The 20,494-nt window shown below is 41.2% G+C and overlaps 1 protein-coding gene across 3 annotated transcripts in view; it reads right to left on the reverse strand.

Annotated features, from left to right (window-relative positions):
• Positions 1-20,494, reverse strand: part of SPATA5 (spermatogenesis associated 5) — a 147,168-nt gene that overhangs the window by 24,907 nt on the left and 101,767 nt on the right. For all 3 annotated transcript variants that reach the window (XM_033159729.1, XM_033159728.1, XM_033159727.1), the window contains exon 15: positions 6,132-6,296. In XM_033159729.1, the coding sequence (XP_033015620.1) occupies positions 6,132-6,296 (165 nt within the window). The remainder of the gene's footprint in view (positions 1-6,131; positions 6,297-20,494) is intronic.

Below are 20,494 nucleotides of genomic sequence, written 5' to 3' on the forward strand. Positions count from 1 at the left end.
CTATCCATTTCTTTATAGTACAGCCACATGACAGAAATTTGAGCTATTGAATGAAAGATACATTCAAAAGTGCAACAAGGCCCACACATTTCTTAATGCTTCATGTGTGAGAGAGGCTGATATAATGGATTATAATAAGTATTGTTATACTACATTTTTCATGTGCTGACTCTGTATGAACAGTCAAGGTTGTGTTGCAAATGTAATTGAGAGTGAGAGAGTCTGATGCTAAGTACAGTGGTACCTCGCAAGACGAATGCCTCGCACAACGAAAAACTCGCACGACGAAAGCGTTTCACGATTTTTTAGGTGACTCGCAAGACGTAATTTTCTATGGCCGTGACTCGCAAAACGAAGGCATTTCGTTCCGTGAGGCATTCATCCACGAGGCATTTGTCTTGCATGGTACCATGTATGGCAGAGCGTGGAGTCTTGCCTGGCTTGTCAGTGAGGAGAGCTGCGGCGGGAGAGCTGCAAGGAGAGCGGCGGGAGAGCCGCTGTATGGCAGAGCGTGGAGTCTTGCCTGGCTTGTCAGCAAGGAGAGCTGCGGCGGGAGAGCGAGCGGGGAGAGCAGGCGGCGGGAGAGCTGCAAGGAGAGCGGCGGTGGTGGAGGGAGAGCGGGGAGAGCCGCTGTATGGCAGAGCGTGGAGTCTTACCTGGCTTGTCAGGGAGGAGAGCTGCGGCGGGAGAGCGAGTGGGGAGAGCAGGCGGCGGGAGAGCTACAAGGAGAGCCGCCTGCCCGACAACAACACTCCCCCTCCTGCTTCCCCTCAGGCACAGCTCAAGCTCGGTCAGGAGGACAATGCCGGGCAGCCCAGCAGAGGCGGAGCTGGGAGTCGCTGCGAATTAATTTAATCTTGCGAGGTACCACTGTATGTTTAATTGGAAAGTCAATGGGGCTTTTTCCTAAAAAGATTGTAAGCGACTCCTGAACCAGAATGGAAATGTGATACAGGAATACTTCTTTGGATGTTTGGGGGTGGGGGTTGTAGTTCCCAAAATAAAATTATCCCCAGTGCTCAGCAACAGGCATGTTCCCCTATGAATTTTGCAAACAGGTTATATTTTTTCCTTGATTTTTATGAAACAAACAAACGAAATATAGTAGAACTCTGTGCAGAGTCATTTCCAGTGATAAAACTGTCTACATTTTCTTTACTGAATAGAAGAGGTGGTTTAAATCAGCAGCGTCCTTCCTCGTGACTTACATTTAATCAGATGTGCTTTAAGGAGTTGAGCTATGCTCTGCAATATGACTTTACGGCAACCCAAAGATGCTTTCCTGACATCAAATAAGTACATGGTGCAGCATGAGTGAAAGTTGATCAGCATTTTGTTGTGCATGCTGTGTGCCACTCTTGTGAGTTATTGCTCGGCAAGGAAGATAAAATTTACACCAAGTCCTCTAGGTATAAGTGATAGATTTGTAGTTTCTACTCACATTTAATGTCTCTTTGGTAAGCATGGTTATATGATATGCCATATAACATGATGCCAGCCTTGGCTCTCACACTATAAACTGTCTGCCATAAAGTTAAGACTGTCTCACATCTTAATTTTCCATAAACGTATGCACCTCAAAGAGATGCATTATACTAGAAAGCAGGATGTTTCAGTTTTTATTGTTCTCAGCAGAATGTTTCACACACATGCTCGACCTGCTCATGAGAGTTGTCTTTATAACTACTTTTGAATTTAAAAATGAATTTGCTTTAGAATTGGAAGGAGGAGATGATAACTAGGCTCTGGTTTCCAGAAATGTTTAAATGGTAATTTCTTTCGTAGAAATCTTATAATTTATTCTATATATTTCCTCCACAGTTTGAAGAGAAAAGATTTAGGACAAAGCAGATCAGTCGTCCTTTTAATTTGAAAAGAAAAATGATGTAATAAACCTCTTTTAAAAGTCAGATTTAGAATAAGGATCAGCATACGTGCTTATTAAAAGAAGGAATCAAGTCTCTATTCTGCCAAGACATGTTTAATCTAAACTCACCCTTTTATTGTAGATAATGTATGATAATTATAATTATATTATCCTTTCCGGATAAGAGAGTTTCCGAATGACAGAATTAGCAACCTGACATCTGTCAGGATTCACATGATTTCATTTTTACTTGCAACAAACAGTTCTTTAGGGCTTCGTGTGCAATTTTAATTACAACACCAGAAAGCAAATTAAGAAAGCCTATGCTGAGCTTTATAGAATAAGCAGCGCCAGTTTTATTGAGACAAATTCTGCGCAATTTAAAGCTGGAAATTACTAAGATGAAGCGACCCCTAAGAAACGTACACCACTTTCCCTAAAATATCCATTTTTTAAATGATAATTTTGAAGTAGTGAATCAAAGCTTTTATTTTATACGAAACAAGACGTAACACTGCAGCTACTGAACTCCTATAAGTAAAACAGCTTGGTGCCTAAATAACCTTTAAAAAAGACAAGTTTTAGAAATCATGGCCAAGTTTAAAGGGCTGCATAGGGAACATTATTATTATTATTATTATTATTATTATTATTATTATTATTATTATTATGTTTAATGCAGTCTCCACGCAAACAAACAAACAACAATTAATTAATTAATTAAAGCATTAAAATTATAGCATCATTTTACATAATCTTAAAGTATTAATGGTCAATATAAGCTCTCCACAAACATGTTTGCAAAATTGGTGGGATAAATTTGCTATTTATTCCCCTTATGTAGGAAAAGAAGGGGGACCAGACTTCATCAAAGGTGTCTCTCTTTATAACACCTTTTGCTAACCCTTCTAAGCCCAGTTAGGGCATAGGGAGCTTTTTATAGGCATCAAGACCCTTCTGATGCACCAGCTTCCTACCACAATTCCCTATACTACCCTGAAAATCACGAAACCCTTTAGAATGGCATGATGCAGTTGTGCATAAAAAAGAGGAAATCCAAGAAATGCATGCACAAAAATATTTGGTTACTCGGGACTTCTGGACCCTGAACCTTGTGATTAAGCAAAGAACTACCCAACATAATACTGTATCATTAACACTACCTTCTAACCTCATTTCCAAGAATCTTTAGAAATTCTGAAGGCTGAAAGTACAGTGGTTCCTCGGGTTAAGAACTTAATTTGTTCTGGAGGTCCGTTCTTGACCTGAAACTGTTCTTAACCTGAGGTACCACTTTAGCTAATGGGGCCTCCCGCTGCCGCTGCGCGATTTCTGTTCTCATCCTGAAGTAAAGTTCTTAACCCGAGGTACTATTTCTGGGTTAGCGGAGTCTGTAATCTGAAGCGTCTGTAACCGGAGGTACCATTGTAAGCTTAAAACTTCTGTTCGTTGGCATAAGAAGTATTCCTTCATTTCAATTGCTGTTTCTGTGGACTGATGAAAAGGCGAGGAATGTAAAAATTAAACACTGTAAGGTGATTTATGCTTTCTACCTTTTCATTAGCTCATCATCTTCTCTAACTTTTGTTCCTTCAGTGGAAAGAAAAGAGGAACATTTGTGCTCAATATCCTGCTGCAGACTTGTTACATCAAAAGGCACACAATCAGAAATGTTCAACGCAAAGTTGATCAGAATAGAAGAAAAAAGGTTTCTCTCCCAAATGAAACTAGAGATTACAGGTAGCAAGGAAACTAATAACAAACACACTATGAGATACAGGTACTTCTTTATTTGGAGGACTGTGGGTGGAATTGCCTGCCTCTGACTTCCCTGGCAAGTTATTTCTTGTAAATAGGCTTTCTTGTCTAAGCTATGCAGCTATTACTTTTAAAAACTACTTTCAAAGCTAGTCAACGAGAAATCTAAACATGAGGCATAACTAGGATTTTCTTCTTTTTCTGGGATAGATGGCAGTCTGATTTGGATACTATGTTTCCTCACAATCTTTTCAGAAGAAAGCAACCGAGTACAATTTTGGAGAAAGACTGTTTATTTGGGATGTCAGTTATATTGGTATTAAAAAACAAACAAACAAATTAATTTTCAGCAAGTTCATGCTACTTGAATAAATAATTCTTTAAAAAAAACCACAACCACCTCTTTTCTAATTCCATAATATTTGATTACTCTGGAAAACTGCTTTCACTGTGCAAAATCTGGTAACAATTTCAGATAAATATTGACTGATTATCACTTTATACTCTCTTACTTACATGGATGTATCTATGGAAGAATGGGAGGGGTTGTTGTTTATTACATATATGAAAAATGAAAAAACAGTAAGGTGCATTAAAAATAATAGTTCAGCACTACATGAATAGTAAAGTATTTGCACTGCTTACAACCCCAGTGGGTTGCAATAATTCTGCTTTTTGCTATAAGTGGTTGCCATAAATCAAGTATGAAGTTATCAACTAAAGTGATTCCTTTTTGTTGTAAAATGTAAAATGCTAAGGCAGGGAACTAGAGATATAATGAGATAAAGCTTGTTAATGAAACTAGGCAATCGTCTGAAAAGCTCCTCTAAAAGGCTCTAAGAAACGGCTATTGTGGTTTTCATATAAACATACACACACATATAAATGTAGTGTTATAGATAAATCTAGTGAGACAATTTCTGGGTGTTAGTCACAGCTCTATTGGCCTCCACCACCAACTCTGAACAACAAATGGTAAGGTCAATCAGTGCATATATACCATATGCACACACATTAAATATAGATCTACCCACTCACTGTGATCACTAGATAAACCCCTCTTGGTTGTGCTTTGTCCTGCAAATATTCATATTATGACCACCTGATGACAGGCTTTCTTTGTGGTGGCCCCCTTATGGAATGGTCTCTCCCGGATATCTGGCAGGTGCCAATAGTACAGATATTATATTCGCTAGTAAAAAAATGTACCTGTTTACTCTGTCCTTCCTGTATCTTTTATATGTTATAGTCATTTTTATTGTTCCTTAGATAAAGCAGATGTAAATCTTTATACTCTAATGATGTTTAATGTGTTTTAGTGTATTATATTATTTTTTATATTATCTTGGTGACACCTGGTTTAGAGATGGATTTTACATGATTTAAATAAAGAAATATGAAATCACTATAACGAATAGGGATTTAATAATGGTAACTCAACTGTTACTGCTGCATTGGTCAACTTTTCACTTTGTACATCACTGTAATCCAACGGACAGCTGTTCTCTCAGAGCACATCTACATATGACTGTCTCACATTCTCAATTCAGTGGACAACTAGAAATATACAAAGCAGTTCTTGATAATACACATACCACAAGTGGGGTGCCACAGGGTTCTGTCCTGGGTCTGTTGTTCAACGTCTTTATAAACAACTTGGATGAAGGAATTGAGGGGATGCTCATCAGATTTGCAGATGACACCAAACTGGGAGGGGTAGCTGAGTGTTTTCTTGATTGGGTCAAAATTATTATCCACTTGCATGGCAGAAATTAACATGAAACTCATATGGAAATCACCATTTGCTATGGTCCTTGATCTTTCTGCGCAAATCACAGCATGCACACATTATTTATGTACTGTAATCTGCACACAGGTTTCACATTAAGTGCTACACAGAAATGCTTTCACTATAGTTTTTGGTTCTTGTTTTTTAAATGTGTGAAGAATTTCCACAGGTGTCCCTAGGGTCCTTTGTACCATTGGTAAGGAGCTGTACTGGTACCGTCACCCCAGAAAAAAATCACTTTACCGCATTTGCCACATTTACTATTTTATGTGACCCAACTACTCAAAGTGTCTGCAATGCAGACAAGGTGAAGAGGAAGGGCAAAATAATTTGCATGTCTTTGTGCCACAGTGCGCAAAGGTTGGGAAGCTTCTCCCGCATTTGATCTCGCCCTGACAGCGGTGGCACTATACCACACACATACTGTATACATCATACATGCCATAGTCTGATAGGTGATTTTTGCATGCCATCTCCCCCCCCCCCCCGGCCAGTTCCACCAGCTACTAGGTATGCTTCTGATATGGATTAGAAATAGACAGATCTGACCAACTGACTGCACGGCCTTGACAGCAATTTGTTCCTCAATGTGTAAAATGCCATTTCACTTATGATGTTATGAGGAGGAACACAAACAAGATTACAATTACAGGAAATCAAACATATAGTAATAATTATTAGGATTTCACACTTTCATATATGGCACTGTGTTCTTACCTCTGCTCCTGAATACTTCTGTGTTTGTTGGACAAGCTCATCTATGTGGACCTCCTCAGACACAGGCATGGCGGAAAACTGGATTTTAAATATTTCTTTACGAGTGGCTGCATCAGGCAGAGGCACGTATATGATTCTGTCAATTCGACCAGGTCGCATCAAAGCCTAAGGTGATTTTAAAAAATCAATTTATTGGATCAGAAGGAAGCTGACAAAGAAAATGACTTACAGAATTATTTTTCTCTGATTGTTGTAGCAGCTTTTTGACATAGGAATTAACATCTCCATTGCAAAAGTTACGTAAGATATAATGCACAACAGGAAGCTGATTTGCACAGTGGCTTTCTAGTAGACATACTGAGAGCAAAACAGACACCTATAATTTGCACTCATCTTTATATGCCTTTTCTAATATTTGCATCAGGTAAGTAACACAGGAAGAAGTAATAAGTGTAGCACCTAACGCAGGATTCCTGCTAAAACAATGCAGCCCATGCCACATTCTCCATAACATATAGGCCCAATTATTTGTTTGTTTGTTAAGAATTATTTGAGCCAGTTTTCAGAGGTGAAAAATATATAAACAAACACGAATTTAATTGCAGCCAGTATAAAACAATAAAGAATAAAATAGTACCATAAGTAAAAACAAAAGAGGCAGTCAAAATACCAAAGAGACTACCTACTGATCAACTTTAAGACTTGCCTGGGCAAATAAATGAGTTGTGACATGGTGTCACCACAAGGTGCATGTCCCTGACCCTACTTAACATTACTGACTGCTGCTAGCTGGAAGTGCACAAAGCATGGTGGATGTTTCCCATGCAGTGACTTCTCATGAACACCAATCCTCACTGAACCAAGGCCCAGTACTAATGAACTCCCAGTGACACAAGAGTTGCTGCAACACTGCTGCTTCCTTGGAAACCCCAGACAGGTGATGCTCACACAAGGAGGAATTGCAGCACCATCATATCCAGCATGCTTGTGTTCACAGGATACAACCATGTTGTGGTAGCTCTCTTGTTGCCATAATAAAATGAATAGGGGGCTTTAGGTCACATACACACCATGTATTTAAAGTACTCTTATGCCACTCTTAAAACAGTCATGGCTTCCGATGCTGAAAGCTGATAGGAGATCCCTCCCAGAACTACTATCCCATGGCACCATTAATCAACTACAGCTCCCAGGGTTTTTTTTTGGGGGGGGGAGCCAAGACTCTTGTAAGAGTAGTACAAATGTGGTTTAAAGGTATGGTTTGAATATGACCTTGGTTGTCAAAAGGATTGCAGCTTATGGGCCATCCTGTATTGGATAATGCACATCAGACAATGCGCACAAAGTGAATGTGGCAGAGTCACATGATATCCTTTTAACTATGTTTAACCTTGTGGAATTGGCCCCATGGTGATGGCACAATTGGGGTGGGTAGTATTCCAGTTGTCTGAATCCTTCCTTATTTCATAAATAATATGAAAAAATAATTTTAATTTGCTGATAAACACTGCCATCTTGTTAAAAAACCAAACAAACAAACAACCCCACATCCACAACAGCTTGCATGCAAATTCAGAATTTTAAACACATTTTCAGCTGGATGTGTTTAAGGCACAGCACGTAACCCAAGTTGTTTTTTATGTTATAGTTCTCCCTTGGGCAGTGTAGTTTGAGTTCCAGTTGACTAGAGATATTGCACGGTTGTCCTGGGCTCTCAGCCAATAAGACTTTTCCCAGCCTGATCATGTCAGTGAAAGTCACGCTGAAAAATAGTAGGAAGAAGCTTTCCTTCCTGCACAGCATTGATCAAGTTAACACCCTTCCTAGAGTTTCTTTAAAAAGACTATTGTGAGTACTCTGGGGTGGAAAAAATGTATTGTGCATGCTAAGAGATGTCCTGTTATTTTTAAAACAAAAGCGCACATATTCTCAGCTAAGGAAACTATACAGCAAGTTCAGTGCAGCCGCCCAAAGGATCATCAGAGTGTTTCCTTAAAGTCTAAACAAGCTAGGAGATATAACTGCCAGCTCATTGTTCAGTCAAGTCACATTTATATCAGGATGCTGCTTTGGAATTTTTAACATTTTGGCACACATCCAGTATCCCTTTAGGTGCACGCAGTAGGCATGCACACTTTTTTAAAAAACAGCAGCAGCAATTCAACATGGCTTATGGCAAAGGCTACACTCTCCTGCTTCATTCTCTTAAGATTTCTGAATATAATTGTGGGAGGGGGGCAGGTTTGTGTGCGCACATTTTGTTTTGCATAGCATCTAAACTTGAAGGAATGGGGGGGGGAGAAGGGTCACTGAATAGCTTTTATTTTCCTTTTCAGGGGGGGGGGGAATTGTTCTCTTTCACCCTCCTCCTTTCCCAAATACTTATAAAAGGATGTGGCAGGAAGAAACAGCGCCCACTGAGTAGAAATCAGGGTGAGCCACAGCAGGTGGAGCCTGATCTAATGAGAGGCAGAGCCAACTAATTCTAGTCTTCTCCCCAAGACGTGTTGAGATTGGTGGGGCAGTGTCCCCCCCCCCCCCAAATGGACCAGCCTCTATTGGAAGAGAAGGGAAGAGACAGAGCATTCCAATTCCAAATCCAGTACAGTACAAATACTAACTGGAATAAAAAGAAAATCCACACTGAAGGCTTGTTGAAAGAGGAAAGTCAATAGGCACTGAAAAGACAAGAGAGATAGATGGCACCCGCCTTAAATCTAATGGGAGGGAGTTCCAAAGATACTTCCACAGTCACCCTGATGCTGACATAGTGCAGAACAGACCTCTTGATAAGATGTTATCTCCAGGACTCCCTCTCCTTTAGAAGGCAGTGATCAATTGGGTACATAAGGGATGAGATTATCTTTCAAGTATCTTTTATATTGAGCAGTACAAAATAAGAAAACATATTTTTGGCCTCCCAACTATGTTCCAGATTTAGAAGCTAGTTTATTTTCTTCCAGAGAACCCAATGGGAATAGCTGAGAACTGAGTCGGCTCCTATTTTCTTGATCCTTTTTTTTCATCTGTTTAATTGCTCTGTCTCCTTGCTTAGTAAGAGCCAAACAACACACCATGTTGGGGATCCACAGTTAATATATTAAATGCAATTTTGATATGCTAATTAACAAGTGCTAATTCACAATCCCTCTCCTCCTCTCTCTCTCTCTCCCTCCCCACCCCCCTCTGTGTGTGATTCAGATCAGGGCTATGGCATGGGAAGAACTGCCCTTTCCTAATCATATACCCCTGGGGTGGCTTTTACATTGCAACTCCCAAACAAGTAGTTTGTATGATGAGAATATTAGGAGATTATGACCAATATAGAATGTTGGGAACTGACTATTTTAGACAGAGACAGGAATAGAATTATTTTAAAGAATCAGGCTGTACAACATTTCTGTCATGTCAGCCTTGCTCAAGACCTGAAGCATTGTGCAAACTGACAAGAAAAGACTTGATGTGTTTGACAGCAGGTGTTCAGGAAGAATCTGCAGTATCAAGTGGCAGTACTTTTGTAAGGCACAGTCAACAAAGCAGAAACATTTTACATGGCTATTACCCAAAAGTATTAATAAAAGGTTGGGGGGAGAGAAAGAAAGAGAGAGAGAGAGAGAAAACAACAGGTGGCTTGATGTTCCTAGCAAGATTTGACAACTCAGGAGGGCAGATTGATGAGATTAATGTAAACAAATAAACACATCAATTTAGCAAAGAGTAAACAAGGGTCTATTCTGGATTTATGTGCATCCAATAGTTAAATGAGATTTGTTAATATTATATTGCAAAACAGGTTATCACAGTGGACCAGAAGAGTAAGGGTCACAAATCGGGTTCTACCATGAGTAAGAGCACGTGTTGCGATCGGGACCAGGCAAGACACATTCCCTTCCTGTGGGGGTGGGGCCGGTAGCCGGCCTTAGTAGCTACTGGTCAGTTAGGAGTTACTGGGCAAAAGTTAATGTTGCAATTTGTGATGGACAGCTTAGCGTCCTATTTAAGCCTCAGCACGCAGGGTGATCCTCTCTTGGCTTCGGCTGCTGATCACCCGTCCCGCCCCCCCTTTTTCTTAGGCCTCTGTGTTGACCTTGCAACTGCCTGTCATGGGGTCGTCTGCTTTGCAGGGGCCCAGTAGGAATTTGTCCATCTGGCCGATTGGCTGTGCCTTTTGGTTTTGCCTACTGCAGTAGCAAATTGTCACAACTTGTAAGGTTGGCAGTTAGGCATTGGTTCCTGTGTGGATTGCTGGTTTGGGCGCTGCCCATCCAGAATCAGGTTGATGCTGGGAATTCCGTTAAAGGAATCCGGCGACTCTTATGCTTTGTCCGAAGCCCCCGGTAGGGGTTAGGGCCATAAGCCGAGTCCCCGGGACCACTGGGGAGAGGGACGCGTTGCTTCCCCCCGGTCCTTAACTCTACTCAGCGGCATTCTCCCAATCGCTGGTTTTAGGCCAGCCTCTGTCCCGGTGTGACAGTAGTCTGAACCAATGCCTACGCAACCACTCACCAAATTTGTATTTAAATAAAGTTGTGGCCCTAAATTATTTGCCAAAAACCCAAACCAAAAATGATGTCTCCTGTGTCAAGTCAATGGGGGGTGGCTTGAGGTCCTCGATACGCAAATCATGCACTTAGGAAAGGTCTCCAAGAGCTGGGTTTAAAGAATTAAACAGAGCTGGGGAAGTGACAACAGAGTGCTACTTAAAACCCTAATGAAATTTGGCTGCAATCCTATGCACAGGTACCTAGGAGTAAAGGTAAAGGTAAAGGGACCCCTGACCATTAGGTCTAGTTGCGGACGACTCTGGGGTTGCAGTGCTCATCTCGCTTTATTGCGAAGGGAGCTGGCATACAACTTCCAGGTCATGTGGCCAGCATGACTAAGCCACTTCTGGGGAACCAGAGCAGCACACGGAAACACCATTTACCTTCCTGCCAGAGCGGTACCTATTTATCTACTCTCACTTTGACGTGCTTTCGAACTGCTAGGTTGGCAGGAGCAGGGACCAAGCAACGGGAGCTCACCCCATCGCGGGGATTCAAACTACCGACCTTCTGATTGGCAAGCCCTAGGCTCTGTGGTTTAACCCACAGCGCCACCCGCATCCCTACCTAGGAGTAAGCCCCATTGAAATAGATAGATATGTCTAGGATTGTGATGTTATGTTAATGCTGTACTACTGCTGCTTCTCCTCTCCTGTAGAGTTATTTTGAAGGAGGAATGGTGAAGCACCTCTAACATCAAATAATGGATGAATGAGGACTTATTATTTACTGATCTAATATTAAGCAACAGCACACACAGGCTGGTGAAGCACAGCAGACAAGCAACAACGAACACAGCCATGGGGAGGGTGAGAGCAAGAGAGAAGGTACAAATATCAAGGCACATATTAGACATATGACTTGCAGTGCCTGTTGAAGACATTCCTCCTTCAAGGAGCTGTTCTAAGTGGAGATTTTTAAAATACTATTCAGTATCTGTACTGGATTTGAACTGATTATATATGTGTATGTTGTTGTTGTTTTAAATTGTGTGTTTGTGTGCGTAATTGTTTCAAATGTCTTTACAGACGCAAATTTGTAATAATTTTTTTAAAAATGCAATCATTCTATGTATTGTAAATGTGTATTATAAATTGCTTTGGGATAGCTCATGGTAAGAAATTCATAAATCAAATAAATAATAACATTCAAACAAGGGTGGTGGTGATGTCACTGAATCAACATGGCAAACTGGGAGCTTTTCTTCCAGCTCTGCAAAAACCTTTTGAAATGGCCTGAAAATGATGACGAAACCTGCCACAAGATTTAATACTGATTTGTTATAACCCAGAGCAGTCAAGGTGCAAAGAAAATAGATATTATCAACTACTCAATCATTATTTTAGTGCACAAGGCCTGGCAGCCCAAAGTGACTCTAACAACCTGATAATGGCACCAAAAACTCCCTAGGTTGTGGAAAGAAGATCTGGTACTTTTCAAATGTATTTTTGAACAATTTAAGAAGGAAATGTCTGCTGACGCTAAATCCATTAAAAGTAAAGGTAGAAAGCATGAAGGATTCCATTATAGAGATAGCAAAAACCACAAACAGCATTCTAACAGCATGCTAATGTTTTCTTTTTGAGTCAGCTTAGGGTAGCCACCCCAACCTAAAGCCCCAGATGTTGTTTGACTACAACTGAAATCACCCTTTGAAGAGTCGATTTAACCAGAATAGGGCAGTTTTAATCATGTTAAGATAATACCAAGTGTGGAACAGTTTTAATAATTAAATATATATATATATATATATATCTTAATAGTGAATTTTTATGTGTGTTATTTATTCATAAAATATGCTGGTCAATACAACAAAAATCCAAGTTTACATAAAAACATTCAATCAACTTGAATTGAATGTTGAAAAAACATTAAATAAAACTTACTAAAAACACGGGGGACATGGGTGGCACTGTGGGTTAAACCACAGAGCCTTGGGCTTGCCGATCAGAAGGTTGGCGGTTCAAATCCCCGCGACGGGGTGAGCTCCCGTTGCTCGATCCCTGCTTCTGCCAACCTAACACTTCGAAAGCACACCAGTGCGAGCAGATAAATAGGTACCACTCCGGCGGGAAGGTAAATGGCATATCCGTACGCTGCTCTGGTTCACCAGAAGCGGCTTAGTCATGCTGGCCACACAACCCGAAAGCTGTACGCTGGCTCCCTAGGCCAGTAAAGCGAGATGAGTGCCGCAACCACAGAGCCGTCTGCGACTGGACCTAATGGTCAGGCGTCCCTTTACCTTTACTAAAAACAAGATAAAAACACAACACAACTATATATCAGAAAAAAACCGTGAACAGTGCACAAAACAAGTCTAGGTAATCTTAAATGTTTTAATGAGACATTTAAAGGTCCCCATCTCACAAATTACCCAACGAAGGGGATTCCTCTATTACCAAGAAGGCCTGCTTCCAAGTTGTCACCAAATGTCGATCAAATGGCCGTGGAATGATTGGCAGAGTCTCCTCAGAAGTTCTTAAAAATCACCTTGATCTGTACTGGGAGGGGGTGTCATTTGTTTTTTAGTGTGTTTTTAAAAACTTAGGTAAAGGTAAACGTACCCCTGACCATTAGGTCCAGTCGTGGACGACTCTGGGGTTGCGGCGCTCATCTCGCTCTATAGGCTGAGGGAGCTGGCGTTTGTCTGTAGACAGCTTCCAGGTCATGTGGCCAGCATGACTAAGCCGCTTCTGGAGAACCAGAGCAGTACACGAAAACGCCATTTACCTTCCCGCCGGAGCAGTACCTATTTATCAACTCGCACTGGTGTGCTTTCGAACTGCTAGGTGGGCAGGAGCAGGGACTGAGCAACGGGAGCTCACTCTGTCGCGGGGATTTGTACTGCCGACCTTCTGATCGGCAAGCCCTAGCCTTGTATTATTTCAGAAAACATCTGAAGCCAGCCCTGTTCAGAGAAGTTTTAATGTCTGACATTTTATTATTTTTTATATTTTGCTGGAAGCTGCCCAGAGGTGGCTGGTGAAACCCAGCCAGATTGGTGGGGTATCAACAACAACAACAACAACAACAACTCCAGTAGTGCTACACCCATCCATTGCCCCATTCCTAGCATAGCACAAGAGTAAAATAAAATAGACACCTTGGACCAGCAGAAGTGTTGCATACTGTTGTATACTGGCATCCATGTGTGCTTTTGCCTGCTCAACACCAATAGCCTGCACAACAATCTCTCCTTCTTTCATTAACATGGTTACATTGGACCTTACCCTGAGTACAGGTAACTCACAACTTACCGTACATGCATTTAACTTGTTCACGTTCAGCTTTATGTGCTTGGCATGCATGCATAAATAAATGGGTGTAGAAAGGGGGTGGGTGTCTGGGGGAAAACCACATTGGCACCCACCCACCATTGAACCCAATGTGTTTTGACTATTCGTGATTTTGGCTTTAGATGCAATTCCCAGAACATAACCCCAGAATAAGTTGAGAATCGCCTGTATAATAATGATGCAATCCTTTACCCATTTATTTGTAAGTAACTCCATTAAACGCCATTAGACTTACTTCTGAGAGCATCTAAATAGGATTTCCCTATAAATTTCACTTCCTAGCCCTTGACTGCAGTTGTTGGCCAGATAACGAATCTATCCCTGACTTCTAGTATTTTTTTTTTTATCAGAATTTATTGACATTTTCACAAAATAACACAAACCCAACCCACACCTACAAATATCAAAACAAATACAAATACACATAATGTCAGGATTCTTCTTCTTGTCTGTATACCTTATTAAAAAAAAAAAATTTCTAGTTCCAAATCTTGACGTTTGACTTCCCCCGCCCATACACCTTCGGTTTTAAAACAATACACTATTTCCTTAACAACTTTTCTCTATGAAAATTTAACTTTACTTAAAAAAGAAAAAACACCTTTGTCTTATTCTTTGCATTATAACCTAGAACTTAACCAAATATTCTTACAGCTAAACTTATTTCTTCTATCATTTATCATGCTGCTTTTAACTTAAGCTCAATATCTCCTTACTTATTTAACATAGACTTGTACTTAACAAACTTCACACTCCGATTTCGGATACCATGGCAGACCATCTATATTATACATTAATTAGTTCAACCCACTCCCCTTCTGTCCATTATCTTCTCCTGTCCTTCACCAGAACCAAGTCTCCAATTATATTCTTCTAAATATCCACAGATCCAGGTTGCAACCACAACGAACCCTGCATCGAGCTCCAAGATGTTCGTCCTCTCCATTCTGAGTTTCTCCGTGCCTTTGTGCCATGCTTCTTCTTCTTGTAGAAATCTTAATTCTATGTCCCTCGACCCCGAGCTGCCACCTCGGAGTCTGGATATTAAAAATCTTTCCGTTCCAGGGCTACTGCCACCCCCTGAAATCGGTCCCTGTTCCATTCGGATTTGCTCAGCCATCTCCAACCATCGTTCCAACACATCTTCCAACTCTTTGCAGAAGTCTGTTTCCATTGAATAAAACTTTCGAAAAGCCTCCTCTGTGGAAAACAAATTCTTTCCATTTATAATCGCACTCAAGGCTCTTAGTTTTCGATCAAGCAGTTCCAGTTGAAAGACAGTAAGTTTTTCCTCCTCCTCCCAATCCTTCAATGCCAACATAAGCGCAAAGTCCAACATCTTCGGGGGGGGAGGTGGGTATCAAGTTACGTTTCCTGTCTTTTCCTTCCTTTGTCTGAATTTTTTCCTACGCAAGTCCAAATCGCCGCCATTTCTTCCGATCCCGGAGTATAAAGACCAAAACTTCAAATGGAGATATTTTTTCCTCCGTTAACCCCCAAAAGGAGATCTCAACAGACTCAGTTCTCAAATGCCAAATGCTTTCTATTGATTGTTGTAGCAGCAGTCACTTAAAGAGTTAATTTCCTTCACCACCCGAAGGGAGAGAGGCGGGCTGCCTTTCTTCTTCTTAATCCCAGAGCTTTCCCGGAATACAAAGAGTCAGTTAATTACTCACAGCTTCTGGTTTCTTAGCAACTCCTTAATGACAGGTAGAACAGAGACGCTCATCACGGACTTTGCCGCCGCATGTAAACATCCCGGTTGGGGCATTTCCCCTAAAGCCCGGCTCCGTGGTCCCTTCACCCCCACTCCCCCTTTACAGGGGGAGCGGGGGAAGGGTTCGGAGCGCAACGGGCACAGCCGGGGAGCCCAGGGCACGGGACGCTCTTCCCGTGCCCCCACCGAAGCCCCGCTATGCGGCTGCAGGGCTCCTAACCCCCGGAATGAACTGGGTGCTTCGCAGCCGAAGCAACCCAGGACCGTCCATAATGGCGCCAGCCGCCGGAAGCCCTGACTTCTAGTAGAATAATTTTCAGTAAAGTTAAAATTAGCTGAAAGGGGGCCAGGGGACGACTCTATTAATAGGTAATACCCCTTTAAAAAATTGCACATTTACATATGAGAGTCCTCTGGTCTCCCAGCAAAGAACTGCTAAGCCTCAGGAATGCTTTATTATTATTATTATTATTATTATTATTATTATTATTATTATTATTATTATTATTATTATTATTTTAAAGCAACTTTTGAGGTGGGGGTTTAAAAGAACCCCTTTAAGAAAAGATAACAATTATATGTAATGAAACCTGGAACCAGACTCTTCTGGCAATTAATCACCCAGGAGCCGTTGCAATCCTGCAGGCTGTTTTTGACAGATTCCGAGTTCTTTACAGGAATCACCAGGGATAAGATGTGCCTGGGCTGGCTTCTGACAGCAACTGCTCATATATAAAGTGCTCAAATTTTAATAATAGGGGGAAAGATACACAGACACGCAATATGCATATGTGTGTGTGTGCATGATCATGCACTAAAACTGTTATCCAAAATCCAGAACAACAGTTTAACTCATATTGGGCAAGATTTAATTTTTTTAAAAAGAAATCTTTTCTTAGCAAAATACAGCTCTCCATCACTTAACAAAGATACTTCCTGTTTTCAAGCAGTTTGGAAGGCATGACTTCCAACCCAAATACTTAGTTTGGCAAGCTCTTACTGTGTTGATAGATGCTTTTATAACCACTTCATTCCACCTGAAGTTTCAGTACAAAAGCAGAGTCCTTCCACACACCCACTTTCTCCTTCTTGGGGTGGGGCAAGGGAAGAGAAGGAAATTGAAGGAATGTTATCACAGCGGTGCAATAATAGAGGTTACCTTAACACCAGCAATATGTGGACATGTACCTTCACAAAACGACACATTTGAAGGAGAAAAATGACGCTATTTGCAAGTAAAGAATGAACAGCAGATCCTAGAGCAAATACAAGTATTCAAAGGAGGACTTGTGCACAGCTAATGACTTTAGGCTTGTAAATTAAGATGAGTTCACTGAATACAAACCAGTCTCATGCTCAAACACTGCTAGAACACAGGACTGTCTCCTCACAGAAGCAGAAAACATATTTAATTAACACTTCTCTTTTCACAAATCCTTTTCTAGTAAACACAGACACAATCAGAAACAATCATCCTTCTTTCACTGATCATCTGCATCTCTCTGTTTTGCCCAATCTGAAATCAATGGGTTTGTGCCAGTAAATGAAGATGAGAATCAAAATGTGGTTTTAAAATCCCAGCTATAAACATATGACTAACTCATTTAAGTTTAAAAAACAAAACAGACAGCAGCCATTCTTGGCAATCCACTTGACTTGCTTTGTTTGGCTTCCCTTGTTCTCATTCTCTCTCCCCACAACAAAGGAAGGAGAAAATATGTGATTCCTGTTTTTCTGAAGGAAAACAGAGTAACCTTAGCTGAAGAACACAGAGAAGAGGAGGAAATACCAAACAGATTACAGGCAAAGGCAGGTGATTTACAAGACGGAATAGCACTACAGGACAGAACCAAAATATGCAGAGAACTGTAAAGATAAAGGTAAAGGACCCCTGACAGTTAAGTCCAGTCACAAACGACTCTGGGGTTGCGGCGCTCATCTTGCTTTACAGGCTGAGGGAGCCGGCGTTTGTCTGCAGACAGTTTTTCTGGCTCATGTGGCCAGCATGACTAAGCCGCTTCTGGTGAAACCAGAGCAGCGCACGGAAACGCTGTTTACCTTCCCGCCACAGGGGTACCTATTTATCTACTTGCACTTTGACGTGCTTCCAAACTGCTAGGTTGGCAGGAGCTGGGACCGAACAACGGGAGCTCACTCCGTCACGGGGATTCGAACTGCTGACCTTCCGATCGGCAAGACCAAGGCTCAGTGGTTTACACTACAGCGCCGCCCCCCCCGGTGTCCCATGCAGAGAACCGTAGAAGGGGACAAACATTTGGAGTCTCACTACAGTGTGTCGTCCAGAAGAATTAGCCACCACTTAGTTACTGTTTACCCCTTGTGCAGATTGGTAAAGGGGCAACCCCAAGTTCCTCTACTCCTGGTCTTCAAAAACAGTATTTTAGTTATGTCCTAACTAGATGCATCCATCAAAACTGTGTACATTCAGGGTTTTGGCCCTAAAGTGGCTGTGGAAGAAAGGGAGCTCAATAATTTGGCATAGACTAGGCACAGCCAACACATGCTTGGACTACACAACTTCCCTTATCCTTGATCACGCTGCTTTAGGATGATAGGAATTGTAATCCAAAAACATCTGGAGTCAACCATATGTTGCCTATCTCTGCATACACTCTTAAATCAAACTCCTTTAATGTTCAGTGCCCAGACTAAATTCCAGAGAGACTTAATTTCCGGATCCAACACATACATAACACACCACAGGGATTATTATTAAATGTGCTTGTACCTAGGCAGGGTAATCAGGGAACTCCTGTCACATCTCCAAATGACTTGAAGTGACACATTTTTACAAGTCAACAGGGCCAATACTTGTGGGTAGGTAAGTATAAAAAAGACCCAGTTCTAACACTCATTTTCATTCTGTAACATAATTCTTCTGGGAATGGTACAAACACAGGAGCTGCATGTCAACTGTTCCCTTAATCGCTGAATGATCCAACAATGCTTTGCATGAGAACTGTCAATAAAACTACCTTGTGAATCGACCATAAGGTATAACCGGAAAGCCAAACATAGGGATGGGAACTGGCAGCCTTGAGACAAAGCTGTCCCCCAAAGGGGTTGGTCACTTGGACTCACAGTTGTTCAACACAAAAGTGAAAGTAGAATGTGGAAATAGAGCAACTTTGGTGGAATCTTCTCTACCACTTTTTACCTGCTTGTAAAAGTGGCTCTCTGACAAAGCTGGACACTTACATAAGTCCCAACAAGTGTGTAAAACAGACACCGTTACCAGATTCCTGAAATACTTTTGGACAGGTGAGAATAAAAATGCTTTTAAATAGCAACTTCATCTCTTTCAGAGTATTGTTTGTGAAGGACAAACACTTTCCAAATGGAAGCCTTTAACGTTACTGAGGTCCAATCCAGACAGTACATTTTTTGTTCATGAGAACCTTCTCACTGTCCCTGGGTATGTACTCCCATGGACAAATGTGATGAATAGACACAACAATCAGAGACAAAGTCTGTAAGTTTTTCTAGTTGCCAGGATCAGAGTGGTTACTGCTAATCACTCTGTTCACAAATCTATGCTTGTCTACATTAGTTGGGAGTTTTTGGGACAATGAGAACTGTTTGCACGGGCAAAAAGTGTACTATGAAAGCCCTGGGATTTCTTCCAAGTCTCAAAATTATTTTCAAAGACTATTTCGCACATGTGGGGAAATATTCCTACTTCAGGAAAAATGTGATTTAAAAATGTAGCTTGTGTACATTGACTCCACTGACATTATAAGGTTTACAAATTAAAAGCATTAATAACATAGGTCACCAAGACCTAAAATAAATGGAAGAGGAAGGAAATCCATCAATTCCCACAGAAACAATTACTACTAGATCAGTGCTACCAAAGTTCTTCCCACAATAGCAATACATCTGCAGAACAGAAACCTCCCGATTCTGATATCTGCTCTCAGCACAGCTGTGTGCAATTCTGCATAACAGCTCAAGAATTTCACAATTCAGCTGGTTTCATAATTTTTGCAAGATTTACTATCCCACTTGACAGCCATGGGATTCTCTGCGAGCAGAGAAATTCCCAAGACAAAAACATTGGAACAAACACCCAAATGCTGCATTTTGTCCTGCTCGCCTTCCTCCCTGCACATACCAACTCCCTATGCACAATTCCAGCCTGCCATTGGCCACATAGTACATCATATTTTATTTCAAAGGTGGAAGTCTTGGTGACATCAATTCAATCATATGCTCAGGACAAGCGGAACTGCTGACACTACAGCTGTGCATAATTATGGGGTTCTGCCTTGCAAATAAATCTGGACTTTGCTAATTGTCCTTACTCTGTTTGGCAAAAGAGAAAAATTAGATCTAAGCATGCATAGCATTCTGCAGCGTGCCTACACCTTTAGGGTTCCCCTATTTTCAAAGTTATTTGAACTGCTTCAAAAGAGATGACAAATTTTTAATTGCATGGTCCAGAAGAAAAGAAAAACAACTTGCTCCATGTGAAAGAGTTGGTTAGCATATGGTAATTATTCACAGCATTCCCCTTACACACACTCGCTCACTAACTAACACCACAACCTTGTTTCATCTGCAGCTGTGGAATTTCATTTTCTTTTTCTTTTTTTCTTTGCCTAAAGAGAACTCTTCCCTCCACTTCATAAGCCATAAATCTGTTGAAACAGACCACTTGGGAAAAATCTGCATTCCAGACAAAAGGGAAAGGGGTATTATTGGAAAAGGGATTGGTGAGCGCATTTACAGCTCACTCTGTAGAGCTATTAACCAAATCTTTAATGGCAATCACAAAACATACTA

This window comes from Lacerta agilis, chromosome 9 (assembly GCF_009819535.1).
Source record: "Lacerta agilis isolate rLacAgi1 chromosome 9, rLacAgi1.pri, whole genome shotgun sequence".
Lineage (NCBI taxonomy): Eukaryota > Metazoa > Chordata > Lepidosauria > Squamata > Lacertidae > Lacerta > Lacerta agilis.